Raw genomic sequence first — 12,738 nt, 5'->3', positions numbered from 1 at the left:
TTTACTGTAATAAAATAGATACTTAACCCTATAGCACAATGTATGGAGTTTGAGTGGCTCCAGGATGTCTCTTCACCGCCATTTACAAGGAGACAACATACACTAAAGTAACCGCAAATGGCTACTCCAAAATGGCTTTCCCGGCACAATCCACACAGTTTGGCCTCAGCAGTTTAAAGCGGCTTGGAGAGCGGGCTGTACCAAAATGGACAGGGGAAGGGGACTTTCTATTAACTTAATGTTAGTTTTAGCACGGTAAATAAATTGCCTGCTCTATTATACACCTAGAGGCGATATTAAACTGCATGAAAGCATTGACCTGCTGAAAAACCAACTAAAAAAGACAGGAAAAAAGAGATGCTAAAAGTAGGACGATACGGTAACCTCCCCCACGAGCCAGTTAAAGTGACAGATTCCGGACCCGGAGAAAGAGGCGCGGAAAGATGGCGGTGAGTGTTTTACGCTTTGTGAACTTGTTGAGGAGGAAAATGTATCGTTTAGCTTTATCGTAGTCATAGTGTATCTGTCATGGCGCTAGCATACTCGACGCCTTCAGGCCTCAGGATGTGGGAGAACCGGCAGCTCGACCTTGTAACGAGCTGCCGCTTCAGTATTGTCTGTACCATGTGGGGAACAATGTAGGGGGATGCTGGCTACCTCCTTATCGGTATGGCGATGCGAGGGTAGAAGGGAAGACTATCGTATGGTGAAGCCTTTCTACCTCAGTCTATGGCCGTGTACTTCAACCTGTGGCTCTCAGGCTAGTTCCAAACTACTACGTCCATCATGCCCTATGAGCCTTTGTCTGGGAGTAGTAGTTTGCAACAGTTGTAGAGCCCCATGTTGTGACGTAGACTGTAGACTGTGGACTGTAATGTTTATAGGACCCTGTTCATATCATGATTTGGGGCTATATTGCTGGGATACCAATAGAAAGATATATTTTGACATAAGTCAATGAAGCAAGTCAAGGTCATTAGTAAATCCCTAGATCAGTGTATTCCAACCAGGGTTCCTCTAGCTGTGACAAAACTACAACTCCCAGCATGCCCGAAGGCTGTCTGGACATGCTGAGAGTTGTAGTTTTGTCACAGCTAGAGGCCCCCTGGTTAGGAAACACTGCCCTAGGGAAATGAATAAACATTGTATTATATTAAGTTTTGCTAAATTCACAAACAGCAGATTTGCATTTTGCTGCTACCGTAATCTGCAGGTTTTCCACACACAAATCCTTATACAGCACGTGTAAACATACATTAACCCCTTCATGACCCGGTTGGCTTCCGTTTTTGCACTTTTTTTTTCTCCTTACCTTTAAAAAACATAACATAACTCTTTCAATTTTGCACCTAAAAATCCATATGATGGCTTATTTTTTGCGCCACCAATTCAGTGACATCAGTCATTTTACCCAAAAATCTACAGCGAAACAGGAAAAAAAATTGTGCAATGAAATTTAAGAAAAAACACAATTTTGTAATTTTTGGGGGATTCCGTTTCTACACCGTACATTTTTCCGTAAAAATGACACCTTATCATTATTCTGTAGGTCCATACGATTAAAATGATCCCCTACTTATATAGGTTTGATTTTGTCGTACTTCTGGAAAAAATCATAACTACATGCAGGAAAATGTATACGTTTAAAATTGTCATCTTCTGACCCCTATAACTTTTTTATTTTTCCGTGTACGGGGCGGTATGAGGGCAAATTTTTTTGACGAGTGATCTGAAGTTTTTAGCTTTACCATTTTTGTAATGATCGGACTTTTTGATCGCTTTTTATTCATTTTTTCTTGATATAAAGTCACCAAAAATACGCTATTTCGGACTTGGAAGTTTTTTGCGCGTACGCCATTGACCATGTGGTTTAATTATCTATGTATTTTTATTTTGGACATTTACGCATGCGGCGATACCACATATGTTTATTTTTATTTACAGTTTTTTTGTTTTTTTTATTGGAAAAGGGGGGTGATTCAAACTTTTATTAGGGAAGGGGTTAAATGACCTTTATTAACACTTTTTTTCCACTTTTTTTTGCAATGTTATAGCTCCCATACTGTGAACACACTGATCTTTTACATCGTTCAATGGTTTCTCATAGGAAACCAGTGATCGATGATTCTGCTGCTTGACTGCTCGTGCCTGGATCTCAGGCACTGAGCAGTCATTCAGCGATAGAACAGCGAGGAGGCAGGTAGGGATCCTCCTGCTGTCCTGTAAGCTGTTCAGGATGCTGTGATTTCATCGGGGTGATCCCAAATAGCTCCCTGAGCTAACCGGCATTAGTTTACTTTCACTTTAGACATGGCGTTCAACTTTGAGCGCTGCGTCTAAAGGGTTAATAGCGCGCGGCACAGCGCGTTATTAGCCACGGGTCCCGGCCATTGCTAGGTGCCGGGCCCGAGCCACTATGACCCCTTTCCCGACCCATGACATACATGTACGTCATGGGTCGGCTCCCATTCTATAACGCGGGGCCACGGTGTGGCCCTGTGTTATAGAATGGGAGCCGACCCATAACGTACATGTATGTCATGGGTCGGGAAAGGGTTAAAGTGGACGTATCAAGGTGGTAACTAGAGATTAGCGAACTTACAGTAAATTCGATTCGTCATGAACTTCTCGGCTCGGCAGTTGATGACTTTTCCTGCATAAATGAGTTTAGCTTTCAGGTGCTCCTGTGGGCTGGAGACTCTTTCCTAGGACTGTATCCATCTTTTCCAGCCCTCAGGAGCACCCAGGATAAGTCATCAACTGCCGAGCCGAGAAGTTCGTGACGAATCGAATTTACTGTAAGTTCGCTCATCTCTAGTGGTAACCCTTGAAAAAGTCTCCTCTCTTCAAAAAATAAAATAGAAAGTGATGAAAACTCTGTTCGGTCAGTGGCAAAAACTAAAAGTTTCTAGGTGCCAGTCACAATAGGCAGTTCACAGAAATGCAATCTTGCGGACTGCAGTGGTCACTCAATAGTTAAAATTAGCAGTGTAGCTCCTCTTGAATTCCCGCTCCAAATTAATGCACATCTCCTCTGCCCATTGACTATAATGTTATTTCTGCTGTCCTGTTCACACTGTGGAAATTCTGCTTGCAGAATTCCGATGCTGAATTCCTTTCCGCTTGAAGAAAGAGCATGCTGGTGGAATCCGCAAGCAGAATCCAATAGAAGTCAATGGTAAAAAAATCTGCACGATATCTTATTCGAGTGGAATTCAGAAAAGTAGATTTAAATAGCTTCCTCCTTCATTCCTCTTCATTTCCGCATGGAAATTCTGCTTGAATTCCGCTTGGAGAAGGCAACAATTTCCTTACCGAAATTATTCCTCGTGAATTCCTCTTGAATTCCTCAGCGTGAACGCACCCTTATACTGTGTGGTGAACTCTGTAAAAACAACCTCAAAATATTTATAAAGAAATACCCTTACCTTAATAAGTCCTCACATGGCAATGTTAGTTTTAAAGTTGTGGCTCTTGGATGTTTACTATGTTTACATCGCAACATTGTTCAAATCCGATATCGGGTGTGGACATTTAAAAAAAAAAAACTACTTGTCCAAGGGACTAAAGCGGAGCACAATCTACTTGTCCCTCATAAAAAAAAAATCCACTTGTCCTGGTAGACAAAATAATTTAAATCAAAATAGTATGTAAATTTGGGGGATTTCTTCTTTTTTTTTTTTCCCCACCATTCACCTTGTGGTCAAACTTACACATTACCGTAATTATCGGCGTATAACACGCATTTTTTTTTAGGCTACTTTTTTTTGCCTAAAGTCTACCTTAAAATTATACGCCGATAAGCCGCTGCAGTTCAATGATTTAAAGCAGGCGCTTTAAATCAATGCACTGCAGAGGCTTTTTCAGGTGCAGAGACCGCCACCGCTGCCAGCTTCTCTGCCCCTGCCTGCCCTGGGTTCCCTGCTGCCGCCGCTTCTCTCCCGCTGTCTATCGGTGCCGCTGCCCCTTCTCTCCCCCTGTCTATCGCTGCTGCCGCCGCTTCTCTCCCCCTGTCTATCGGTGCCGCTGCCCCTTCTCTCCCCCTGTCTATCGCTGCTGCCGCCGCTTCTCTCCCCCTGTCTATCGGTGCCGCTGCCCCTTCTCTCCCCCTGTCTATCGGTGCCGTTGCCCCATTGCCGGCGCCGATAGCCAGGGGGAGAGAAGTGGCGCCGACAGACGGGGAGAGAAGGGGCAGAGGCACCCGTTTCCTCCCCCATCCTCGGTTGTATAATTACCTGTTGCCGGGGTCGGATCCGCGATGCTTCAGGCCTCTGGTGTGCGTCCCCTGCATCGTTGCTATGCGCTGCGCGGTGCAGTGACACAGGGGACGCCACACTGGAGGGCTGAAGCAGCACTGACCCGACCACGGCAACAGGTAATTATACAACCGGGGATGAGGGAGGCAACGGGGCAGCGGCGCCGGCAATGGGTGCCGCTGCCACTTCTCTCCCCCTGTCTGTCGGCGGCGGCGCCGATAGCCAGGGGGAGAGAAGCGGCGGCAGCAGGGCTCTAGACCCCAGGAAAGGCAGGGGGGAGAGAAGCGGGCAGCGACGGCCTCTCTCGCCCTGCCTTTCCTGGGGGCTTCTGCGGGGTAAGAAACAGTGTATCGGGGTATACACACGCGCACACACGCACCCTCATTTTGCTAAGGATATTTGGGCAAAAAACTTTTTTCACCCAAATATCCTTGGTAAAATGAGGGTGCGTGTTATAGGCTGGTGCGTGGTATACCCCGATAAATACAGTATTTTAATACTTTAGGTCGGCCTGATTATACCAGTACCAAATATTTTTTCTTCCTTTAAAAAAAAATAATAATTCCTGACCCCTATAACATTTTTTCCGTATACCGGGCTGTATAAGGGCTCATTTTTGGGCCGTAATCTGCTGTATGTATCGGTACCATTTTGGTATTGATCAGAGTTTTTGAACACTTTTTACTGGGATATGATGTTATAAACATAAAAAATAAAATTCTGTGATTCGTTTTTTTTACGTTAACAACATAGACCGTATATAAATAAAATGTAATTTTTTTTTATAATTCGGACAATTACACACGCACCAATACCAAAATTTTTTATTTTTATTATGTTTACATATTACATGGAAAAGGGGGGTGATATGGAAGGGGTTAATGAGTGTTTTTTTAAATACTTTTTTTTTTTTTAAAATACACTTTATTAGGAGGAATCATTAGATTCCTCATACAGATCAATGCAGTTCTATTGAACTCCATTGATCTGTGTTCATTTGGTTGAGCCTGCTCAAGGCAGGCTCAATCAAATGCAGATCTAAGGATCGCCCTGCGGGAGGTGGGGGGGGAATGGTTATAAGAAAGCTTTAGACTCTGCTGTCAACTTTGACAGTGGTGAACTAAAAGGTTAATAGCCGGCCACGGCGAGTGCTGCATGCCGGGCTATTAGCGGTGGCCCCCGGCATCTAAAATCAGCCGGGGGCTGTCTGGTATGAAGCGGGCTCGAGTCAGGAGCCTGCTCTGTACACCCTGAGCGCTGGCCCTGCTAGCCCAATACAGGGCTAAATGTATGAAAAATTCACTTGCCCAGCACCTGGAACTACATTTCCCGGGCGTCGGGCAATAGGATTTCCACATCCCTGGATATGATATGTCCGTTATTGCCCATTTAAATTTTTGTGAGCATTCTCAGTAGCAATAACCCATGAAATAACAGAGTATATATAGTTACTTGCATCACCACTTCAACGTTAAAGTATTATATCCGGTATAACTTCTGTTACATATGACGGCAAAAAAATTCTGCATGCCTGTCCTTTCTCTGCTCAAAATAAAAGTAAATTTAACAGATATTTAAAAAAAATAAAAAACACCCCATTGACATGAACAGGATCCGTTACCTTCTTTCTCCACCTCCATTGCTCATTTCTAATATGGAGATAAAAAACGCTGATGTAAACACATCCTAAAGGATGGAGAAAACAAAAACACAGTTGCTAAAAATCGCCATGGTTTGGTCTGGTTTCACACATAAGTGGAACCACCACAGAAAAACTAATGGAAACAGTTGACCCTTCTTCTGTGCTTTGGACCCACTGTACTGTATTGTACTTTGTAATGAAACCTCTCATTTTACCATAAAATGTATGGCGAACCCAAAGAATAATTTTTTTTAGAGAGGAAATTTAAATGAAAACCACAATTTTGCACATTTTGGAGGGTTTCATTTTCACACTGTACACTTTATGGTAAAAATTAGGTGTTCTATATTCTGTGGGTCAATACAAATAAAATGATACCCATAAATAGATACTTTTCTATATTTTGTACCGCTTAAAAAAATCTCAAACTTTTTGTACAAAATCAGTAATATAAAATCACCCTATTTTGACCACCTATAACTTTTTCATTTTTCTGTATGAGGGCTAATTTTTTGCGCTGTCATCTGTACTTTTTATTGATACCACATTTGCATGTATAAAACTTTTAGATCACTTTTTATAATTTTTTTTAAATAAAATGTGACAAAAAAAGCTGCATTTTTACGCCGTTCACCGTACAGGATCATTAACATTATATTTTGATAGTTTGGACTTTTACGCATGCGTCAATACCAAATATGTTTATTTAAAAAAAAAAAGTTTTACGCTTTTTGAGGGTAAAATGGGAAAAAGGGACATTTTCATTTTTATTGGGGGAGAGGATTTTTCACTTTTTTTTTTTTCACTTTTTATTTTTGCATTTTTCAACTTTTTATGTCCCCATAAATCATTTGATTGCTAATACTGTTCAGTGCTATGCATAGGGCATAGCACTGATCAGTATTATCGGCTATCTTCTGCTCATGTCTGCTTGATCCCAGAGCAGAAGATGCTGGGAGATAGCCGGAGGCAGGTGAGGGGACCTCCGGCCACCACTACAGATGATCGGATCCCCGCGGCAGAGCTGCGGGCGATCCGATCATCTATTTTAACATGCGCATTGCAGCAGATGCCGTGATCTGTATTGATCACATCATCTGAGGTGTTAATGGCGGACATCCGCATGATCGTGGATGTCCACCGTTATTGGCGGGTCCCCTGCTCTGCGGCAAGGGGTTAGTTCATACAAACTTTGAACCCCCATTTCACCCCTTCAGGGGTGGAATTTTACAAAACATTAAAATACATGTTTCTTTATCTCTAATTGTTAGCCTAAAAACAAAGTTTCTAGCTTCAAAAATGACAGACTTCCATACAAACTTTCAACCCCTTTTTCACCCCCTTAAGGGTTGAATTTCGAAAAATCCTTTCTTATTCCTCGTCTACATGTTAATAACAACAGGTGTAAAAAAAATCAGCTTTCTAGGTCCAAGGGTTTAGGTTGGGCGATATATATATTTATTAGGGATCAACCGATTATCGGTATGGCCGATAATCATGATTTTGGGCATTATCGGCAATTACCTTGCCAATAATGCCCCGCACCGCGAACGCCCCCCCCCCCCCCCGATTCGCCGCACCGCGACCGCCCCCCGTAGTGCTGGGCGGTATACCGGTATTGATTTTGCCCATACCGCTATACCGGTCGGGCCCCTCACCCACCCTCCGAGTCAATAAAAAAAATGGGGGGTGGTCCGGGCCATCCATCCTGCAGTGTCCGGCGGCATTCCGGGTGGAGGGTGAACCGGTCCGGGCTGTCCTTCTCCGGGGGTCCTCTTCTCCACTCCGGGCAGGCTCCGGCCTAGTACGCTGCATAGACGCCGCTACGCCGTGACGTCAGGTGCGTCGCTGCGCACGGGTGTCACGGCGTAGCGGCGTCTATGCAGCGTACTAGGCCGGAGCCTGCCCGGAGTGGAGAAGAGGACCCCCGGAGAAGGACAGCCCGGACCGGTTCACCCTCCACCCGGAACGCCGCCGGACACTACAGGAAGGGAGGATGGGTGGCCCGGCTCACCCTGACAGGTAGGGGAGAGAAGCGGGTGGTGGCGGCGGCGGTCTATGGCCCTGCAAAAGCCACCGCAGTGCATTGATTTAAAGCGCCCGCTTTAAATCAATGCTCTGCAGCGGTGTCGAGGGGGGATAAATAGCCGATAACTTATACCGGAATATCCGAAACTAATACCGAAACTAATACCTAACCTCCACCGATTATCGGTATCGGCCCTAAAAAAACGATATCGGTCGATCCCTAATAAATAAATATATATATATAACTAGTGTTTAGCATGTGGGGGGTATATTATAATATAATATTAGTGTTTAGCATGTGGGGGGTAACAAGCACAAGAACTGAGTGGGCCTTTGCTAAGGCTGCTTTCACACTGTGTAATTGCTCTATTACAAATCTGTTCTTTTTTTTTTTCAACTTTGCGAGCCATTAACGTCCGTTATTTTAACGGAGCATAACGGGCAAAGAGGATCCCATTCACTTGAATGGGATTCCACTAACGTCCAATATAACTCCCGTTATTGCTCCCACTATCCTCATAACAGCCATCACACTACTGTGACTAAAGGGTAGTGTGAAAGGAGCCTTGGAGAAAGCCCTTATGCAATCACAATATACTTTATAAATGAGAAAATGGGGTGAAGTCACATAGTCTACTTTAATTTCAGTTATTTTGTTTTGTTTTATTTGTTATAAAGGATAAAGAAAAGAAGAAAAAGGAAAGTATCCTTGACCTTTCAAAATACATTGACAAGACAATTCGAGTGAAATTCCAGGGTGGTAGAGAAGGTATGTTTTGCATGTCTTATTCATTTTTAAGGAATAAATAGTTGTCTACCTATATACTATTAACACTTCATGAGATTGACAGATGTGTTCGTGAATGAAAATGCCCTACATTATGGATACTGATATCCAACATAATATTGGATAACTCAGCCAAACAATACATACCAATCACCCCCATTTAAAGGGAATCTGTCATCAGTTGTCACCCACACTAACCTGTTGGTATAGGGTTATAGCGCGGGTGACACTAATGAAAACCGATACCAAGTACTGGAGTGCCCTTTCAAGTTTGAGCATACATTCTTTCATTCATTTTCAGATCTCCTAATAAATAGTTCCTATTTCCTTTCCCACTACAAGCTAGGTGCTCTAATAACTTCTTCTGCCATGAATAAGCTTCCCTGCTTCTATGTTTGAATCTCTAACACTGCTATTATGAGAAGAAAGGGAAAGAGGATAGGCAGAGCAGATGATGTCAAGATGGACAAGTTGATTATTGGATTGTTGCAGTGATAGGTTTGTTCACAACTGCTGTGATATTTAAACTAATAAAATACCTTTTTGCTTTTACAGCCAGTGGAGTTTTAAAAGGATTTGATCCTTTACTGAATCTTGTATTGGATGGAACCATAGAATACATGAGAGGTTAGTAAAAACTAGGGATGTAAGAAAAAATCGATTCTCGCGATAATCGCGATTTTTCATTTGCCGATACAGAATCGATTCAAAATATTTTTGAATCGATTCTTTTAGGGATGTGGAATTTTTAATAAAACGCACTTTATCTTACCTGCCAACGAGCCCCCGGAGCTCCGGTACAGGTGTTCGGTCCCCGGGCTGTATTCTTCTTACTTCCTGTTAGTCCGGCATGTCACACGGAGCTTCAGCCTATCACTGGCCGCAGCGATGTCCCGCCTCCGCTGGTGATAGGCTGAAGCTCCATGTGACGTGCCGGACTAACAGGAAGTAAGAAGAATACAGCCCGGGGACCGAACACCTGTACCGGAGCTCCGCGGGCTCGTTGGCAGGTAAGATAAAGTGCGTTTTATTTTATTTTGCAGCCCGGACGGGATAACATGAGAAAAGTGAGCACCGGAGTACTAGATCGCCGCTGTCAAAGCTGACAGCGGCGTCTATTGGGATCTATGAATGCTCCCAGGTGGGCGATATATCGCGATGTATCGTCACCTAGACGGTATCGCGATATATCGGGATATATCGAATCGCCACACTGGTATCGCGATTCGAATCGAATCGCCAAATTCTTGGCGATTCACACCCCTAGTATAAACTAATGATTTATTCAACCTATTCCTTCAGTCCACCATAATTCATTTTAAAGCTGCATTGGGTTGATGGAGTAGGCGCAGAAGCTGAGCCTATTCTTCATGCGGCCCCTCCTGTGAAAATGTCCAAATGATTGCGGTGTAACATTTAGAGCTGGGCAGTATGAGCAAAAAACATGTATCACGGTATCTTTGTAAGTGATGGTGGTTCCACGATATTTAACAGTATTCCCCCCCCCCCCCCCCCCCAATGTGTCCTGGGCGCCGCTTCTCTTCCAACACCCCCCCCCCCCCAAAGAGTTATCATCAGCTGCGCTGTCCCACATCATGTCACCACAAGCGCTCCTCTGCTCCTCCTCCTATGAGTTGCGGACCGCCTGTACTACGAATGACTTTTCCCAGTCTTCACTGTCCTGCGCTGCGGTCCTCTTGCTGTTTCCTTGGGACGGGAAAGTCACAGAGCCGCCAGCCGGGGCAGGACATCGCTGCGGCCAGTGATAGGCTGAGCTCACTGTCATGTATGAAGCCGGCCTGCTCCTTACATGACAGTGGGCTCAGCCTATCAGCGGCCGAGGTGGGACATGGCTGTGGCTGGTGATAGGCTGATGGCTTTGTGAACGTCGAAAGGTGAGTTAAAGTTTATTTTGTTTTTGCAGCCCGGGCAACGTTATTTTTAGTACAGTACAGATTTCTAGCACTGGCGGCCCGCAACTCATAGGAGGATGAGCAGAGGAGCGCTTGCAGGTGACATGATGTGGGGACAGCACAGCTGATAATTCATTGGAGGGCAGAAGAAAGGCAGAACGGCATTCGCGGGTCACATATGATTAGTTCCCTGATGTGGGGACAGCGCGCTGCGGCAGATAATTCACTCATTTGAAAGGGGGGGGGGGGGAAGGCGCCCAACCGCTATTGCAGTATGGGCAAAATTCATATCGTGCAGGAAAAAAATTTCTGTATTCGGTATGAACCGGTATACCGCCTAGCACTAGTAACATTGATCCTGAACAGCAGGGGAAAAATACCAATGTCTGAATTACCAATTTTTTTTTTTGCAGTTTGTAGAATAGTAGAATTTGCAGAAGTGTGGAATAAAAGGGATCATCAAGTTCCATCTATCCCTCCAAAAAAGACAGATCACAATAAAATGTTTCTTCTTTATTCTCCAATCCGTAACCTGGTGTCCTATGGAGGAGCATGTGACATTAACGTGATGCTGCCTTGTTCAGTGTGCTGATGCTGCTTCGAGCAAAGTGTAACAATACAAAGGAAGCAGGGTGACCTAAAAATCAAGTGCTCCTCCATAGGATGCCATGTTGCAAATGGGTGATGGGGTTAGCAGAGCAGCAACATTTTACAGAGAACAAGGCTCTTGTGCAGTGTATAAGTAAGTTCTACATATAGCCTAGGTCGCTGGGTAGTACTCCCAGATAGAAGGTATTTGGGGCACTTGCACAAGCTCCCAATACCGTGCAGAATTTCCTATCGGGACATCCCTACTGTTGAAATACACAATACAGAGCTGAAAAACATGTTTGGTGACATATATATATATATATATATATATATATATATATATATATGTGTGTGTATATACACACACACACACACATATATGCAAAGTAACTCCTCACACCACCTTCTCAGTAGCGTGCCCTAAGATCAGCTCTGGCTCCAGTTACAAAGTCCCAGAAGCTGATTGGGATTTATGCCAAGCCAGAATTCTCCCCAGAAGGGAAGAGGACCCATTTCCAGACAGCTGTTTCGAGGTGCTTGCCCCTCGTCAGTACAGAGCAGGGTGTTCTGGCTTAGCTGAGGATGAGAGACCTGTGACTAGTCTAAGGGGTCAAGTATTTTCCTCAGGGAGAGGAACACCGCTTCCGGTGTAAAACGGATATTCAAAAAGGCCATTAGCACTTCGCGGGCTTTGTAAATGCTAATGGTTTTTTGAATCTCTGCTTTACACCGGAAGCGGTGTTCCTCTCCCTGAGGAAAATACTTGACCCCTTAAACTATATAATCTCTTTAACATATAATATATATATATATTTTTTTTCCCCATTAGATCCAGATGATCAATACAAACTAACGGAAGACACACGGCAACTTGGACTTGTTGTTTGTAGAGGGACATCTGTGGTTCTGATCTGTCCACAGGATGGCATGGAGGCCATTCCAAACCCTTTCATTCAGCAACAAGAGGGTTAGCTTTCTTACAGGATCTATTTAACCAAGAGATTCCATTGGGATGCACCATACTTCAAGTTGAAGATCTTTCTTTTTCAGTAATTTTTTTTTTTTTTTTTATAGAATATTAAAATTTATTTTCTTTTGTGATGGCAGATGAATGCCATTCTAAGCAAGTCGGGACTTGCTCTAAATACATTGCTTTTGTTCACATGTTGTCATTTTTTATTATGAGGAATTATGTCTTTTGTCTTTTTGGCTAATGCCTCTTTTTGAGTGTTTAAGTATGACACCTATAATCTATTGAAATAAACACTTACAAATAAGACCCATCAACTGCAACTATTTTACCCTTTGCTCATATGACTATAGTTTTACACTTACAAAATATAATGTTTTGACTTACTACTGACTTTTTTTTTTTATATACCGTATTTATCGGGGTATACCACGCACCGGCCTATAACATGCACCCTCATTTTACTAAGGATATTTGGGTAAAAAAAAGTTTTTTACCCAAATATCCATGGTAAAATGAGGGTGCGTGTATACCCCGATACACCCCCAGGA

At 43.6% G+C, this 12,738-nt stretch overlaps 1 protein-coding gene across 3 annotated transcripts; it reads left to right on the top strand.

Moving 5' to 3' along the window:
* The first annotated feature begins 228 nt into the window (after positions 1 to 228).
* Positions 229 to 12,504, top strand: LSM7 (LSM7 homolog, U6 small nuclear RNA and mRNA degradation associated). Of its 3 annotated transcripts, none has more exons than XM_056569895.1 (4): positions 229 to 449; positions 8,605 to 8,695; positions 9,269 to 9,340; positions 12,047 to 12,504. In XM_056569895.1, exons 1-4 carry the CDS (start codon positions 444 to 446, stop codon positions 12,187 to 12,189), a joined length of 312 nt encoding a protein of 103 aa, XP_056425870.1. In that variant the 5' UTR covers positions 229 to 443; the 3' UTR covers positions 12,190 to 12,504. The 3 variants fall into 3 exon arrangements, with proteins under 3 accessions (XP_056425870.1, XP_056425868.1, XP_056425873.1); XM_056569893.1 differs by lacking the exon at positions 229 to 449 and adding an exon at positions 532 to 667; XM_056569898.1 differs by lacking the exon at positions 229 to 449 and adding an exon at positions 3,132 to 3,178.
* Positions 12,505 to 12,738: the final 234 nt, after the last annotated feature.

The sequence above is a fragment of the Hyla sarda genome, chromosome 1, assembly GCF_029499605.1.
Source record: "Hyla sarda isolate aHylSar1 chromosome 1, aHylSar1.hap1, whole genome shotgun sequence".
Lineage (NCBI taxonomy): Eukaryota > Metazoa > Chordata > Amphibia > Anura > Hylidae > Hyla > Hyla sarda.
The sequence above is the reverse complement of the archived record's forward strand: the minus strand, read 5'-3'. Positions and strand labels throughout refer to the sequence as shown.